The sequence below is a fragment of the Sebastes umbrosus genome, chromosome 16, assembly GCF_015220745.1.
Source record: "Sebastes umbrosus isolate fSebUmb1 chromosome 16, fSebUmb1.pri, whole genome shotgun sequence".
Classification (NCBI taxonomy): domain Eukaryota; kingdom Metazoa; phylum Chordata; class Actinopteri; order Perciformes; family Sebastidae; genus Sebastes; species Sebastes umbrosus.
Window position 1 is genome coordinate 4,847,517 of NC_051284.1, and position 18,457 is coordinate 4,865,973.

Sequence of the window (18,457 nt, forward strand, 5' to 3'; positions counted from 1 at the left end):
AGCTCTTTCCTGGGCTACCGCACTGTGGGAAAAGCAGACCAGATTCCGCTGGTCCGCAATTGCGTCCCTCTCCCCGTGCCCCTGACACTAACAGACTATAACTTTGAAAGATTAACTCACACTAACACTGCTGAAGCCTCATATAGTATTAACTTCAGAAAAACTAAAATGTATGAATGGGATGGTGACTGTACATTTCCCTATCCCCCCCATCTCTTCTGTTGGAAGCATGTTAAGAGGGGATCTTTTAATGGCAAGTGTGAACAGGAGGAAATATGACAGTAATCAAAACCTGTTTTTTCTTAAACAATTTGACTCCCTTCTAAATGTACCAAATTAAGTGAAAATGGAGATTTGGGCTGGGGCCCAGGACATACAGTGGCATGGGAGTGTGTCCCCAAAATCTTCCAATTTATTCTATTATATGTTTGTTGATATTATTTGGATTCTATAGTCTGCTGAGTGACAGCAGGATTGGTTTAGGAGTGACAGGGACAGGGCTCACATAGGGAACTTCCACATATTGGTCTAATTTATCTTACTGACTTCTCTCACAGCTGTACTGGAGTTGTTAATTGTTAATACAAACTGAATTTCTGCTGTTTCACATCATTAAAAGCTCTCATTGGAGGATTTAGAAAATGCATGCTTTGGTAGAGTTGCTATTGTTAAAGTTGTCATACATTACATTTAACTCATCAGGTTTGTTGACAAAAAAATCTTAACTACAATTCTACAATCCTACAATTTAATTTAGCAGACGCTTTTGTACAAAGAGACGTACATCTGAGAATTTGTACAAAATTCATACAACACAAGCAAAGGTCCATATACTAGTTTTTTCTCTAGCTTTCAACCGCTGTCTTTCTCAGACACTTGTGTTCATGTCAGTTGCTGATGGAAGCATAAAAACCCCAGTGTACAGGAAACCCAATAACACAAACCAATATCTCAGTGCTGAGGACCCTCCTACACAGAGCACAACATCTTGTCAGAGAGGGAGGTGTAGCAGGGACGAGGGCCAATCCAGCCCAGTGGCTACAAGCAAAGAGCCTCAAAACACAATTTATGACCATGATTGGACACTGCTAAATTAGGGTGGAGCTCCCTTACTGGAGAGAACCTGTCAGAACATCGAGCCAGAGTCTTCCAGTCAAAGGACACTCTGTAACATACTAGGACTACCATTTGAATAAACTATAAGAAACATCCATCATTGGAAAATGTTAACTTATTTCTTCTCAAAACATTATCAGTTATATAATTAATGTAGAATAGAATAAAACCACTCACAGCATCCACTGGGAAGAGGTCAAAGGTCACGGACCAGGAGTCAGTGGACGGCCAGAGAAAGATCGAGGACATTTCACATCAGACACCAGAGACCATTGACATGTAATTGATATTTAGGTCATATGACAACAACTGAGCCATCTCTATGACAACTGAGCAAACTCACATAACATGAGAGCGACTGTGAGATGCAGTTGAAAGTTCTGAAAAAAAGTGAACATTGAGTTAAGATCTTTTTGTCAAACCATTGTTTTCAAGGTCAAAAATGAACTTTGATGCTCACCTTCTAACTCTAACTCTATATTTCCCCTTGTCTTGTTGTGCCTTCTATGTTTTTTTGCTGGTGTCTCTTTGTGTTTTGGGGATCTTTGCTGTGGCTGTGACCTCTGATGACCTCAACATTCTGCCCACGAAGCATACAGATGAAATTGTGTCATCTGCAGAGTGTTCGAGTGATGACGAAGACCTGGAGGAGTGTGAAACTAGCCATGCAGGTGGGCTAGGTTAGTTTGCATTTGCTTGCTTTTATTGTGCTTCCAATCATCTGCACCAGAGGATCGAGGTATCCTCATAGCATCACAACCCCATGGTTAAACAAAGTGTAACTTCATAAAACAGTAATAGTAAGCATAGCTGCACTACACATTACCCGATACAAGGAAAGCTGGATTATTAAATGCAAAGTTCCAATTCAAATTGAAAATAGTCAAACTGGTGCATCAGTCATACAGAAAGTTAATTTAGCTTCATTGAGTAAAACAGAAAGCCATTGATATCATGAGCTACACTTGCACATGGGGTCTTCCAAAGTGGTTAACATGGTCACCAATATATATACAAATTCTGTCTGCTGAAAGGAATAATAAGGGTTAGTACATGTCATTGGAAATGTGCAAAATTTGTATGATGGTGAACCATGTTCTCTGCACTGATGCTGCAACATGTATCCCATTGTGTTTGAGTCCACTGCTCCTGCCATTCACCGCTCTACTGATCTTCATTCTGAAACAATCCATTTTCACAGTCTTTGTTTTCCCATTTGTTCTCAGCTAAAATGCAGAGTGTTGTCTAGACTATAGAGATGTTTTGTTTTCATTTGTGCTTTTTTCCATATTGGCTTACGTTGGTACATGTTATAGAGAACAGATATCATTGAATTTCTGTGTATGAGTTTTTCCTTTTTTTGGGTCATATTTGCTTTTAGGTGTACTTGATATTCTGTCTTTTTTGTATCTAAATACTAAAAAATTCTAAAATGTCTAAGCCTTGTGATCACTTAGCAAATCAGTTTTGAAAGAATTTGGGAATTTCCACATTTTAGCAACATTAGTTTTTGTAGGATACAGCAAACAGCCATGCTACGGTGCATGGCAGTTAGGTTCATTTTCTAAAGGTTTATTAGTTTAAACATGTTCATAACATGTTTTTGTTTACAGCTATAGCCAATTTAAAACAATACAGCATAACCTTTCAAATATAATGCTTATTTGAATGATCTCATAAGTCATTTTATTCAATATCCACCCAAACAGCAAACAGGGTGCCTTTAAAGGTCCCACATCGTGCTCATTTTCAGGTTCCTACTTGTATTTTGTGTTTCTACTAGGACATGTTTACATGCTGTAATGCTAAAAAAAACAACTCTATTTTCCTCATATTGTCTGCCTGAATATACCTGTATTCACCCTTTGTCTGAAATGCTCCGTTTTAGCGCATTTCAATGGAATTGCAACGGAATTGCGTTGCCAGGCAACAGTTTGGGTCCATGTTTACTTCCTGTCAGCTGATGTTATTCACATACACTGCAACAGGAAACAAACTGGGACACCTTTTGAATGTTTATGTTTAAAACCGTGTAATGATCTATATATTGTATATTTGTGACATCACAAATGGACAGAAATACTAACGGCTTGTTTCAAACGCATAATTTCTGAATAGGGGCTGTGTGTATTTTCTCCATATATTGAGCGTTTTGATAGTTTAACAGTATTTATATAGCACTTAAACCGGCTTTATAATATAAAAGACATGGAAATCGCACTTTTTACAATACGGGACCTTAAAAATGATGCTGTTGGGTGTAAATGGCATGTCGGCTTCACTATTTTGTTCATGTTGAGGATAAAGACAAGCTGTCCAATCCTGTACAAATCTTCCTGCTACAGTAAATCCACACACTCAAGTCCTATGTTGAAATTGTTTATGTCGAGCATAAACAGCAGATTGTGAAATATCTGTAGCCTAATGGATACATCCAGAAGCACGACTGGTGAGGATTTTAGTGCCGTTCTGCCGACCACCAGTTCTCCCTTTTTGAAGGTCATTCCCAAATTTTTTCAAAGAACATGTGAAAGGTTGTGGTGTAAATGGGTTTAAAGCTGTGCTGTGTAGCCTGAGATTCATGGGGATTTGTGAAGAAAGACAAAGACAGGGCCCCAGTCATCCAATCATGTGTTTACACAGAAATTCACACCATTCTAACATTAACATAATTTTGACGTTGACGGCATGCTTTTATTTTGAAATTTCTTTTCTTGTATTATTTTAAGAGTCAATGCTATTTCCTATTTTGTTTTTTTTTTTGTCTTTTCTAAATTTTTGTTATTGAGACATCATTCTCGTCTATTCGCCAATCACCCAAAAACATGCTGTTGTATTTTGGCCTCATGTGTGGCATGACGTTTTGGTGGGTGATGATTTATTATTTACACATATATTCGGGGGAACCATGCGGCTTTGTACCATGCGGCTTTCAATAAAAACATCCCTCTTTTGATTTCAAAGCAAATAAAAAAGGCAAAAAAAATCTTTTCTTACCATCAGCTTTCTCGTCTTTAACAGGAAAAGTTATACATGTAACTGGCAGTTGTATTTGAAAACTGTTGTACACTCCTAAATTTTAAGTCTTCCAGTGCCAACTTCCTTCTAATGCCGGACTGCATTTGAACCTCTTTTAGTGTAGATGGTATAAAAAGATTTTTTTTGCACACAAAGTCTAGTTTTTTCCACTTTATTTTTTTCTCTTAAGCAATCATTGGTAGTTTAGCAAACTCTTCGAATCATTGTCTTCAGGATGACCATTGATCATTTCTTTGCATGCTTTTTGATTGATCCTATAGACTCCATGCCCCTGTATTTAGACTAACTTGGTTTGCTTTGTCTGCATTCATGTTTAAGTTGGAAGCCATTTTTGCGGTCGCAGCACCATTGAATGTTGTCTATCTTACCCCACACCGTCTTTATTTGGTCAGTGTGGCTGTCTGGTTTGTTTGGAGAAGTTATCAAGTGATTCTGTTCTCTGTTGTAAAACTGTCGTGTTCTCCTTCCCCGTCAATTAATTTCATAAGATGGCAATTAAGAAGGGTTCTTGAATAGCTAATAATACTATAAAACTGTTAGATATTTGATGACCAGGCAAACAGGTTATATAGTTTTTCTTGGAGACCATAGATATTCTGACTCATACAATATGGTATTGGTAAAAAAACACCTAATGACCAATGACCCATTAATGCCCAGGGTAATCTCTTAAAGCTGTAATTGTCACTCATAAATCTGACAACCATATCTAATAATACAAAGCTTTTCTAAAAGACAGTTTTGAAAGGTGGGATTATTGTCTCTGTTAGATCCACTTCACCAGTTTCTTGATCAAAATTTGCTCCTCACAAGTCAGAACTTTTAGCTGGTATAATATGTCCAAACTAAACCAGCTGATGCTGAAAAGCACAGCCACCATTTGTCAAGATCTCTGACCACACTGAAAAACCAAAAACAGTAGGAAAACTCCTCAAAGGCGTGCATTACAGACATCATCTGGTAAAGTGTGCAACACAGATCTTCTTTTTCAGCGCATTTAATAGTGACAATAACACAATTTTACTCACATGTGGTGCCACAAAAAAGAACTCTAATGTCTTTTACAGACCAAACGCGTGTAATATGGGCTAATAAATCGAATTAATTAAAACAATTTTAACCCATTCATATTATGCACACAGAATCTAGAAGGTATACTATAAATTCTGACCATATAGGATAAGCGATAGCGTTACATAAATTAGGCGCCATTCATTGTATTACCAGCAGTGGAAGCATAAAGTATGAGCTCACTGTCTTTCCTTGAGAAGTCCACAGAGCCAAGGTATTTTAAGGTGACCATTATAAAATGACCATTAAGCTTTGTATTAAAGGCCATGTATTGCATATAATAAACACATACATATTATAGACTGTTCTCACTCCCAGCTCGTCAAATGCCGCCGCTTGGTCAGCGCCCCTCTGCATTGGAGACCAACGCACGGGGGTACCTCTCTTACGTTACTGTTGGACGTGTCATGGACGGCGTGTCAGTATACGCTCGTTACATGCATAGTGTCCTTTCAGAATATACATCCGTTTTCACAGGAAGTTAGGTTTCAGCAGCACAACCACTTTGTTATTTTTAGGAAATGGTCGTGGTTGAAGTTAACTTCACTGACTAACGAGTGACGTGACAAACGACTGACGATACTAACGAATCACATGGCTAACGATTGATGATACTATCGAGTCACATGACTAACAATTGACGATACTATCGAGTCACGACTAACGATTGATGATACTAACGAGTCACATGACTAACGACAGATGATACTAACGAGTCAAGTGACTAACAATTTACGATACTAACGGCTGACGATACTATCGAGTCACATGATTAACAATTGACGATACTAACGACTGACGATACTAACGAGTCACGCAACTAACGACTGACGATACTAAGGAGTCACGGGTCTAACAACTGACGATACTATCGAGTCACGGAACTAACAACTGACGATACTAACGAGTCACGCAACTAACGATTGACGATACTAACGAGTAACGTGACTGACGATACTATCGAGTCACATGACTAACAATTGACGATACTAACGACTGACGATACTAACGAGTCACACGACTGACGATACTAAGGAGTCACGTGACTAACGACTGACGATACTAACAAGTTACGTGACTAACGACTGGCGAATGTCCGTGCTGATTAATAATATAATAGAAATTATTACCAATGAATATTAAAATGATGAAGAAGGCACTACCGTATAAAATAAATAATAAGAGATGAAGGACTATGGTAAAAGTTAAAGTAAAAGGTGAAAGTTAAGAGATAAAATAAATCACATCAAAACCAGTGTGTAAAAAGTTCCTAAAAATGTAATTTAATCAAAAATATGGGTTTGTTTATCTTAAAAAAATATGGGACACTGTAAAGGAAGCTGCTTTACACAAAGGTGTTTATACAGTACAACAGGTATGCTCACAATTGGTGAACAGACCCTTTTTAAGACCAAAGGATCTGCAATGAATCACAAAAAAAAACAAAACTTTATGTGTTGACCATTTTCCAAATGACACGTTTGGTCTCCATTAATTTTCCCTTGATCATAGACTACTCAGAAATGTGCCATCTTATGGAATTCCTCTCCAGTTATATTTTTACTTACATGGAAAAACCATGTGTGTAGCATTAGGCAAAATATTGGATCATATGTCAAAAGACACTATGGGGTTAAAGCTGGTATCCATACTGTTTTTCAGTCAAATGTTTATACATCCTGAGCGGTGGAGTTATCATAAAACATACAAACTCTGGCACTGTTTCCACACAAGGTTTTCTTGTTTGAGTCTGACTAACGATCCGTTCAAATGAAAGCGCCTGCTATCACACTGGCTAACTGTTGTTGATGGTACATTAGTGCAGATATTTGATACCATTGCTAGGAAACTATGTTGGTGCCTGTTTTTTCAGAGTGCACAGCTTCCCCACCGTCCAAATACATGTAAATCGAGTACTCCTCTTTCACCATCTGCCATAAACATATCCTGTAGTATCTAGTAGGGCTTGAGAGTTATTCTTAGCTCTTATGTCAATGAAGCATTTTAATTAATCTTCCTTGAGTGGGAACATGGATGGCGTCCAATACACAAAACATACCACAGTTTGAGCTAAACCGTCACAGACCCCATTTGTTCTCCTAAATTTGCTCCTGTTACATGTGTTTGCGAACCCCTTATAATTTGAAATTAAAGCTTGGGTAGATAACATTGGAGAAACCAGCAAGAGTACGCTAGATTTTAAAAATCATCCAACCTAAAAAAAAAACAGTCCACTGTTGTCAACTCTTTTCCAATGAAAGCAGCTAGCAGCACTAGCTCCAAAAGTCCCTAAATCTAGAGAGCAAGGTCCATGTGGGCAACATGGGGCACACTTTTTTTTTGTCAGAGCATCTGATTTATTGATTGCTGTCATGATTTAAAGGTAATTTCAACAAATATAACAAAAAAATCTGAAATACATAACCCGCTTTCGCTTTAAATGCCAGTGTGAAAGCATCTTTTGGACCCACTATTAACTGCTATAGAGAAATATTGATTAGCTGGTCATATAGCTTGTTGGTTCACACCTGTCACGGTAGACAGTAACAACTGAGGTGTCAACATATTTATATTATCATGCATCAAATTCAGCAGCTTTAAGTCCATCAGTATCTAATGTCTAATTAGTTGGAACAAGTTTCGTTTTGGTAGGTTCAGATAAACCGCAGCCTCCTCTTCCATCTTCCACCGCCGCACAACGTTATGGATATCAGCTTTAAGCTCGTCTTTTTGACTCTTTATCATACTTGAATCCTAATTAAATTGCATTACACATATCGTACATGACAAATATTTTAAATATATGTTTTGTGTTTTTTTTATTTTGTCCCCTCTTCCCCACTGTTATTAGTTAAATTTGAGCTGTGTCCCAATTGCATACTAAACACTAATAGCCCGCTTCTTCTTTTTTTTTGTATATTTTTTGGGGTGGGGGGGTGGTGTGTGTTCACACTGGAAAAGTGACAAAATGATGTATACTCAAACATGTCCGTTTGCATACAGAATTCACTTGATGTTTAAATGTGGTGATGCACGTTTGCAATGTACTGCACAACAGAAATAGAGGAGAATTGGCTGTAGCTTTAACAAAGTTGCAGTTTTGACTGATGTCTGTCTGCACACATGTTGTATCATGAGTATCACATGTTGTTTCTTGCCAGTACAAACTGCTACACTAACTTAATTCATTCATAGTAAGGGATTGGGACACAGTGTGCGTCTCCTATTTTTCTAACATTGGTCAGTCTTACCTGCTCCCAGTTTGCTGTGTTGTTTCTTTTCTACTTTCCCTAAATGCAACTTACTTTAAGCATGCATCAACATCCTGCAGTGCAACTAAAAACAAAACCAAAAATTAATAATAATAACAATAATAATAACCCATTCTCAGCCAGTACCGTCTCTCTCTGATGTACACCCAGACTGCACGGCCGGTTCATGTTTTAAGACTAACATTACAGATGAGAGAGGAGCCCGTCCTCCAGTCGAGTGCCTCTCTCAACAGTGTCTGTTTTATATTGTGTGCATCTGGTTGTAGTTGTGTGCAAAAATATTGGCTTTGTTCTTTCATCTTTAACATTTTTTCATTTGATAGTTTTAACTGGTCATATATTTTTTGTATTTCTCCAATTGATCACTGGCATTTTGGTTCTGATTATGGTTTTTGGCTTATTAAGTATGTTTGGTTTGTTTTTTTGTCAATCAGATAATATTTTAAATCGCAGTGTGAACTATTTTTTGATATAATTAGACTTTTTGGATTTGGAACTACTTCAGTGACTAACTTGTGTGTTTTATTTTCCTACAGTATGTTCAAAGTTTATAACACAAACAGTTGCACGGTCAACTTAACGTCAGGCATTTTTATAAATGTACGCAAAAGCCCACAAATTAGTGGGTGGAGCAGTTCCCAATCCACTTCTCACATATCTTCCATTTTTCAGATTATTATTTTTATTTTTTAAATCTATTTTTGACAAAACAAATTAATTCTTTGCTGAATAATATTTTGACTGTAAGACAAAAAACAAATGAATTGCATGGCTAAGAAGTTGCAGTTTAGGGTTTGTCAGACTTGTCAGTGTTAGAGTTCTTCTGTTCTTTTCTGTAGATGGGCATGTATATTGCTCATTGTTTGTATATCCCCATCCCTTCCTTACAGCCAAAAGCTCTAATGCCGCCCGACCGCTTCGTACTGCCTTTACATGGACATGGCAACTGACTTACACTGTCACCCTCATCACCCTCATTTCTTATGTAGTATGTTCATAGGTCCCACCCCTTCTTCACCTTCTCCCTTGTCTTTAGAGAATATTAAAGTATAAAGTCATCAGTCCATTCTACACTAAAGATCTAATTACAATTTAAGCAAAAACTGTTACATGAATAGATTTTAGATACTATTGAAGTCTATTGCAATGAAAAACATGTAGATACACATTCTTTTGTAAAAAAAAAAAAGCAGAAAGAAATTATTTACCAGGAAAAAAACAAAACATAAAAAAACAGAATTATGGTGTTTATTTTTTATGTTATGTGTTGTGGATGTATGTGTTGTTGCCTCCCTGTACCGTCGTGTTTTAAGATAGAACACAATCTACAATGGATAAAAATGATCTTTTAACGGTACCAAGTGGCTATCCAACATTCTTACACAACTCTTCCTTTGTAAATTCTTTTCTTCATGCCTAAATCATGCGGGCAATTTGTCAATGTAAGTTCCCGATATACCGTATGTATGTGTTACACTCTCTTTGAATTGTTTCTTTAAAGATGCAGTTTGTAAAAAAAAAATGGAGCGCCTCAAAATGTTTATTCTTGTGTATCTCGCACTAAAAGCAAAAAGTGACTAATGGATATGGTAGGTGCTACATGTAGCATTTTTAGCAATTTCACATCACTGAATTATTTTAAAGCATTTCTGTGCATTGCACTCATTTCTTTACTATTCAACCACATACAGTATACTCATAATGCTCATTCTACTAACTAGCTCTTCCAAATAAAAAACAACAAACGGCTCACAAATCACAAATCACAAATCTAGCCCCCCTAGACCCTTAGGAGAACATTTTTAGTAACTCGTTCCCTCGAGTTACTTTATAGAGCACTTCTTCCAGTCATTCCTGAAAGTCCATGCATTGCTGATGTACGGAGGCCGCCCTAGATGATGTACTTCGGTAAAGTTGGAAAGATATTGACAGATTCAAACTTCCCGGATCAATAACTCATAACCGAAACATTGTTAAAACACAAACGACAGCTCTTTCTAACCATAGTAAGGTAGACAACAAGTTACAACCTAATTTTAATCACAACGAGCCGTCCTCCGAGCTGACCACATTACATCAGTCTCTATGTGCCGCCGGCTGTTAGACGAGTGGTCAGGGACCGTCTACAAAGTGCAACGCCGAAAAGAGTTGCGACAAAAATATTCAATAACTTCAATATCATGCAGTGTAGTACCACCAAAATTACTTCACACATCAATGGTCTCTTCCTGATTATACTTATTAAACTAATTAAGACATTTTGGTGGCACTACACTACACTCCCATTAAAATTCACCAAAATTATGCAAAAGCATATTTTTCCAAACTAAGTGTTGTAGTACAACTATGCGGAGACCATATTGATGTGTGAAGTAATTTTGATAGTACTACACTGTATAATAGTGAAGTTATTGAATATTTTTATAGCATCTCTTTTTGGCGTTGCAATTTGTGGACGGTCCCTGACCACACGTCTCAGCCGGCTGCACATAGAGACCAATGTTATGTGTCCAGCTCGGAGGGCGGCTTGTTTTGATTAAAATTAGGTTGTAGCTCGTTGTCTACCTTACTACGGTTAGAAAGAACCCTCGTTTGTGTTTTAACGTTTTGGTTATGAGTTATTGATCCAGGAAGTTTGAATCTGTCAATATCTTTCCAACTTTACCGAAGTCAATGGCGTGACTATCAGGAATGATTGAAGGAAATGCTCTATGAAGTAACTCGTTCCCTAGAGAAGATTTTCTCCTAGGGGTCTAGGGGGGCTCCGTACAAATCCTATGTTATTATACGGTACACCATATGATTCAATAGGATCAAATCCTATGGCACAGCCTGACTCGCTATCACTGATTAATACTCAATATGAACACAAAATGCTTCATGTACTACCTACCTGCCACAACATCAGTCTTAAAAAACGTACAAACTGCATCTCTCTGATCGAGCTGTGGATAATTGACAACTGAATGAGTTTTTAATAGTGTTTCATTGTTTTGAATTATAGAATAAAATTGCTTTGATCTACAGAGTTGTGTGCTTGTGAATGTTATATGTTGGTGTTTGTGATAATCTGTGAGTTACATATGAGTTTTCTTTTAATTATATACCATGTGCATCAGTATGCACATGCTTGATGGATACTTTTCTTGTCAATGGCACACACACTGAATGTTTACTCCAGAGATACCTGCTTGAGATTACATTTCCATGATAAAAAATAAATATTTTTGGCACTTCTCCTTAAATATATGAATTGCCCTTGTCACCAGAATTTTTTTTTTTGTTTTCTTAAATGTGCCGTTTAGCATTGAAGGTAATAATGTATCAAAAATGTATGGTAATATATTTTATAACTGAAGTTGTGGAAGAGTCTGCAAAGACTTCAGCAGAGTATATACAGCTTGTAAATGGGGAGAAATACAGAGCAACATTTTAAGCCTTTTGTTATTAAATTGTAGTGTTGTGTAAGTTACTAAGCCAAGCTCTGTCAAAGAGCATTTCAAGTTTAAGCAGGCCCACCTCTATGTCACAATCGGCCAATATACAGTTTACAGTCCACAGCAAGAAAAATGGAGCACTGCCAATCATTGGTAAACTATTCCAGAAATAACATATACATGTTACAGTAAATTGTGTAACACGTACGTGTTGAATGGTTTGCCAACTGTTGGTTGTTAGAAAGCAGTTTTACTCACTGTACCTTCAGTAATAATTCCTTTCACCTAGACTGTTCCAAAAAGTATAAAAACATGAGAGGTCTCTTGCTCTTGTTTATCAAGCCTGTCAAATGGAACAACATTTCATATGTTATGGTGCGGAAAAAAAATCTCTAGTAAGGCTTATTATTAGCAAGCCTAACAGAAATTGTGACATATTCATCAGGTTTAGATTTCAGACCTTATTTGCAGTTGGAAGAAAGTTGGAATTATTTGATAATTTACAGTTACCAGTGTTTAAGAAGATTTCATTTTTTTTATTGTAGTATAAAGTAAAGCATGTACGTATGTAGTTAAATAGATGTGTTAGGGGACCTGGTCTCCTGTTCTTCTGGTGGACAAGAGGCTAACTGCAAAATGAAACCGTTAAACACTCACTGGATGAAAGCACGTCATGACGTCTTTCACTCAAGCTGGTAATTCTTAAGGAGTGAGCATTCAGGTGACTTTGCTCTGCCATTGACATAGAATAAACTTAAAGCCGTTATAGTTTGACAGCTTTTTCTCGGTCACAGAGCTGCTCTTACGACAGTCGTTGTCACTTGTCGAATAAAAAAGTAAGTAAGCCATAAAGAACTCTTTTTTTAACCTCATCAAGAATCAGTAGCCCAGTGGAAAAGCAATAGAGGAAAAGGAGGTTCTTAATGCCATCAACATGTCCATGACAGTATACTGAAACTAACATGATCATGTTCCCTGATGTGTGGCAAAACCTCTCTGTGATCCAAGTCTAGTCTGTTAACCTTTCATGACATTTGCACCTGTTAACACTAGAAAGGTTTGTATGTACAAAACAAATTAATAAAAGTAACATGCACACATTTCTTGGAAGTGAACTCCGGGGTATTGATATGCACATTTTCAGAAATATTTCACAAATTGTTTGCACATGGCAATAACGACTGTTGAAATTATATACAATTAATGTGTCATTTCTCATGACAAATTGCCTGGAATGTGCATCCAGATTAATATCAGTCCGGATGAACTGAAAGACTGTTTTCTGGCTACAATTTATACCCCAAACAAACTGGTTGTTTGTATTCTCTCACTGAAATTTAACTTAAAGATTAAGATCACTTTTACCTCCAGAACAGCTCTGTGTCTGAGAAATGTTTGTCGAACTATAACTACAATTTTCTGTATGACCGTAATAAAGCATCAGGTTTAAGATGACCGGAGAGCCATTGAGCAGTGACACTGTTTTCGGTCTGTCATTTCTACAGATGATGATGATAATGATCATGATCTAAATTAATGTAACTGCGTGTGCAGTGAAATTAAAGTTGTATTTTTTTAAATATAATAAGTTTTACTTCTTATTCAATAAGGGGGGGGGGTAAGAAGAAATACAATCTTTTGATTGTATTTCTTATTCAATAAGGGGGGGGTAAGAAGAAATACAATCTTTTGATTGTAACGACTCTGCTGAATACATTTTAATACATTTTTTGTATTCAGCAGTTTAAGTTCATTAGTTTACAGTGAAGGTTGTGCCTTGCCTTAAAGTTTCTTAAATGTTATTGAGAAAAAAAACCAAGTATACGAAGAATTTAAAGCGAAATTTGCTTGATTTTTCTGGCTCATCCTTGCACACCTCTTAAGCCTTTTGAAATATATACCAATTTGACTTTATTTTGTCTTGATTTAGTAGTCTTTAGTTTATTTTCGTAGATTTGGGTTTAGTTGTTGCCTGTTTTGTTGTTCTGTCCAGATGTATCTTATTTAGTATATTTCATAACCCCCCCCCCATGCTGCCCTCTAACATGACTGCCTGTCTTTCTCCAAACCCCAGGAGCTGAGTTAGTCATCCCAGTACTTCAGGATCCATTAGCGCACCCCTCTGTAGCTCCTCGTGCACCCTTCATTCCCACTCCCTCAACCCACCACCCACTCCTCACCATTATTGAGACCACCAAAGAGTCCCTGTCCGAGGCCACTGAGGCGGGGGTACCTTGCTTGTCGGACCGAGGCAGCGATGATTGTGATGATGATGGCTTGGTGATATCGGGGTATGGCTCTGGGGAAGCGTTCAAGTCTAACCTGCCCCCTACTGATGATGAAGATTTTTACACGACCTTCTCCTTGGTAACAGATAAGACCTTATCCACGTCAGGCTTTGAAGGTGGCTACAAAGCTCATGCACCCAAGACTTTTAGACCTAACAAAACTTCAATCTCCAGACGCGGTAGGACTACCACTACCGCCGTACTACTAACCGCAGACCAGAGCCGCACCACCGCCACCTCTGCCTCCACCGCAACCCTCCACAATGCTCCGGCCAAAGAGCCGGCTGGCAAAATGAATAACCGCGAGCTAAAACCCCAGCCCGACCTAGTGTTGCTTCCATTGCCCACATCTTTTGAGGTAGACAGCACCAAACTGAGGGGCCCATTAATAACCTCCCCAATGTTCCGTAATATACCCACAGCACTCCCCACAGAGCCGGGCGTCAAGCGAGTTCCAGGGCCCTCGGAAGTGGTCCGTGAATCTAGCAGCACCACCGGGATGGTCATCGGAATAGTGGCGGCCGCCGCCCTGTGCATCCTCATCCTTCTGTATGCCATGTATAAGTACAGGAACAGGGATGAAGGCTCCTACCAGGTGGACGAGAGCAGGAACTACATAACCAACTCGGCTGTGCAGAGCAATGGCGCTGTCATGAAGGACAAACAGCAGAGCTTGAAAGGCAGCAACAAGAAACAGAAAAATAAGGATAAGGAGTATTATGTGTGACTGTGAGAGACTTTCGTGAATATGAGAGAGTGAAGAAAGAAAGCACTAAGAGAACATTTACTTATCAGTTTCCTTGCGAGGAGCTATGACAAATGATGGTATAACATGGAACTTGAATAATCCTATACTGTGCTGAGTAGTTGAACTGATGATACGTACTGTAATATAAAGCACACTTACTATTGTAAGCATAACGACAAGGCTAAATAGCAACTTTAGAGACCTTACTCTTCTATCTGGTCAGAGACATTATCAGTATAGAAATATTTCACAGCTACATCATTCTCCTAAGTGACTTTTAGAGCTATGTGATCCTTGGCATTATACAAAAAACACTTTTTTTGTAAAATTGTTAATTACAAAAGGCTCGTAATCTTATACATTTTCAGCATGTAAGCAACATGTAGTGCTTAACAAGAGGGGGTCAGGCACAGCATCATTGTAAAAGTAAAAAAGGACTCTTGTTGTAACAGAGTATATGACACATTTTTATGGTTTATACATAATAACAAGTGTGGTGTCTAACTTATTTTTGCTTTAAGCAAAAGGAAAAAAAATGACAAAAAGAACAGCAAGAAAAGAAAATGTGTATAAAATGATTCCAAGTGAGCAAATTTGACACGGGCAGATCTCCTAAAAATCTGTTTGCTCTGACATCTGATTCACCTCAATTTTCTTCTCATTGTTTGACGGACGAAGGGACTTCGCTAAGAGAAGATTTACTTATCGGTTTCCTTTCGAGGAGCTATGACAGAGTGATGGTACAGCATGGGAAGAAGTGTCTGGGTTCTCAAGGTAAAAAGCAACTGATTGTAAAATGCATGCCATCCTAATTCAACAGTAAAGTCCAGTACAGTAAAAGTCCAGTATACAGTGTTCGACTCGGACCATGTTCTCTTAATTAATGCCAAACCTTAGCCCCTCTCAAAAATGTTAACCATTGAAGAAAAAAACAATCTCTTAAAAAAAGGTCTATTTATTGATGCACAGCCAGTGGTGGTTTTATCTTTTCGTAAAACTGTATGTTGGTTCATTGCTTGTCATTCTCATTTTCTATGGAGGCGTGAGGAGAACGACAAATGCAGTACTACGACACTGTTAACAAATGTGTATACAGAAATAAATCAAATGTTGAAAGTGTGAATTCTATCTGCTGTCACAGTCGACTGTGTCAAAAACAAGAAATTTGTTTACATATTTTATTACATGCTAGCTGTTGTACTTTGTAGGTAGGAAATTGTACATATATACCATGACAGTTGTAATTTTTAGTACCTCTATTGTACAGACTGATCATATGGTTTATCAGCATATTTCATGACAGAATTTATTAACTGTTAATTTACATGGAGAAAAACTTTAATCAGAATGTGGAGAAATCATATTGATATTTCATAAAGAATAAAAATGTATTGTTAGCATAGAGATCTAACCAGAGATGTTTCTAAAGTTGCATGAATATTTAATTACTTGCAGTTGTCCAACAAATACAAGGTGCCCTTCCTTCTGTATCATGGCTTTCTTGTTCTGGGTTACACTAGTGATATATCATTTTTTTAAAGAAAATAAAGTCACAGTTATATGACAAATATTGAGAGACAAAGAGGCTATAATGGATGGGGGGTTCACAGTTCACGACAGCTAAAATGTTGGGGTTGGGGGTTGGGGGGTGGTGGGGTTAAGTGGGACTGGTCATGTCAAATCATTGTCTTGTCACTTTTTTTACCATTAGTTAACAATATTTTACTGTCCATTTATGTTGCCATTATCTGCCATTGTCATTTAACGATGTGGAGGTACAGTCTTTTTCTTACCTGAAATTCACATTTTACACGTTATAATTGTTACTTTTCATAACCCTTTTTTCATCAGTTTGATAACAAATAAAACATTCTTTTTTTCTCTGAAATTATACTGTAGTCCTTGGATAAATCCAATTATATGCACTTACTCATGGTAATACACTTTGGCCCCTCATTCTCACCGTAGAATAATTTAGACTCAACAGGAAAGAGAACACGAGGCAGCTGCAAAAGTCCCTGCAAACTTGGTTTCAAATCTTTTCTCTATAACATTTAATATTATGACTAAATAAGCAAAAAGCTATGCTTCATCGGGACCGTGTGGGTTCAGTTTGATCACATTTGATTGACAGTGGCCTCGCAGCATGAGCAAACAACCCCAACTGTCGTTAGATTTTCTTTATTTAAATGTTGCTTAATTCTGATTGATGCATGACAGTGTGTGACATGACCATTTTTTTCAAACAGAAACCACAGAAATGTTGTCTTCACGAAGGACCCCATCGCACATTGTGAGAAGCTGATTGATAAAAAGACTGAAAGATAAGGCGAGAAGCTCCACTGAGAATACCCTTCTTTAAGTCATGGGCGAATATAACGTACATTAGCCAATCACAACATAAAACTAAACCAAAGAACCAGCCATACATTTATTATCTGATACCTGATATCCAGATCCAGGTCACAGTAGCAACAGGGAAAACCCTCATGTCCACTGGAAGTCCCTGTGTAGCGTTCCGGCTCCAGCACGTCTGTTCTTCAGCAGTCAGGTTTCCAATATGGCTTCGAACCTAAGAAAGGAACTTTGATCACTTCAACAGGTGGTTGTATATATACTGGAAAAACAAAGTTCGGAAACTTGTGTTTGGTGGATCATTTCTCTGTTGTTACAATGCTAATTGGCATTGTATTTTACACGGTTGGAAAGCCTGTTTATTTACCATCGCAATGATGTCCAACTTGTAAGGATCATGCATTTGTGGGATGAGCAGCACAGCTGATTATGTGGGTAGCGCCCAAGAAAAATTTGCCAAAATGCTCTGCCAATGGTAAACAGTGTATTCTCATAAGGCTACCAGGAAGCCTGCAATGAATGCCCTTCACCATCAGGCCCGTTTGCGCTGGTGTCAACAACACAGACAATGGAACCTGAACATGTGGGGGAATGTCATGTTCAGTGATGAGTCCAGGTTCTGTCTGCCAAAGTTGGATGGCAGGGTCAAAGTATGGAGACGACGCGAAGAACGCTGTGCTGAATTTTGCACCGATGGAGTAAGAGCTTTTGGTGGGGGCAGTGTCATGGTGTGGGGTGGCATCTCCCTCACTGGCAAAACAAGGTTTGTCATCATTGAAGGCCATCTCAATGCAGTGAAATATCGGGATGAGATTCTGCCGCAAGTGGCGATCCCATATCTCCACAATCTGGGACCTAACTCCATCCTCCAAGATGACAACGCTCGCCCCCACAGAGCCAGGGTTATCACAGACTACCTCCACAATGTGGGAGTAGAGAGAATGGAACGGCCTGCCGAGAGTCCAGACCTCAACCCAATTCAACACTTGTGGGATCAGCTTGGGCGTGCTGTACATGTTAGAGTGACCAACACAACCACGCTGGCTGACCTGCAACGAATCCTGGTTGAGGAATGGAACGCCATCCCACAGCAACGTGTGACCAGGTTGGTGACCAGCATGAGGAGGAGGT

At 38.2% G+C, this 18,457-nt stretch overlaps 1 protein-coding gene across 9 annotated transcripts in view; it reads left to right on the forward strand.

Moving 5' to 3' along the window:
• The window catches only part of nrxn3a (neurexin 3a), a 187,800-nt gene extending 171,342 nt beyond the window's left edge, over positions 1 to 16,458 (forward strand). For 3 of the 9 annotated variants that reach the window (XM_037796373.1, XM_037796371.1, XM_037796374.1), the window contains 2 exons: positions 1,709 to 1,796; positions 14,646 to 16,458. In XM_037796373.1, the coding sequence (XP_037652301.1) occupies positions 1,709 to 1,796; positions 14,646 to 14,950 (393 nt within the window). In that variant the 3' untranslated portion in view covers positions 14,951 to 16,458. Of the gene's footprint in view, positions 1 to 1,708; positions 1,797 to 9,388; positions 9,774 to 14,009 lie in introns of those variants that run through there. The other 6 variants (XM_037796375.1, XM_037796378.1, XM_037796372.1 and 3 more) reach the window with 4 other exon arrangements.
• Positions 16,459 to 18,457: the final 1,999 nt, after the last annotated feature.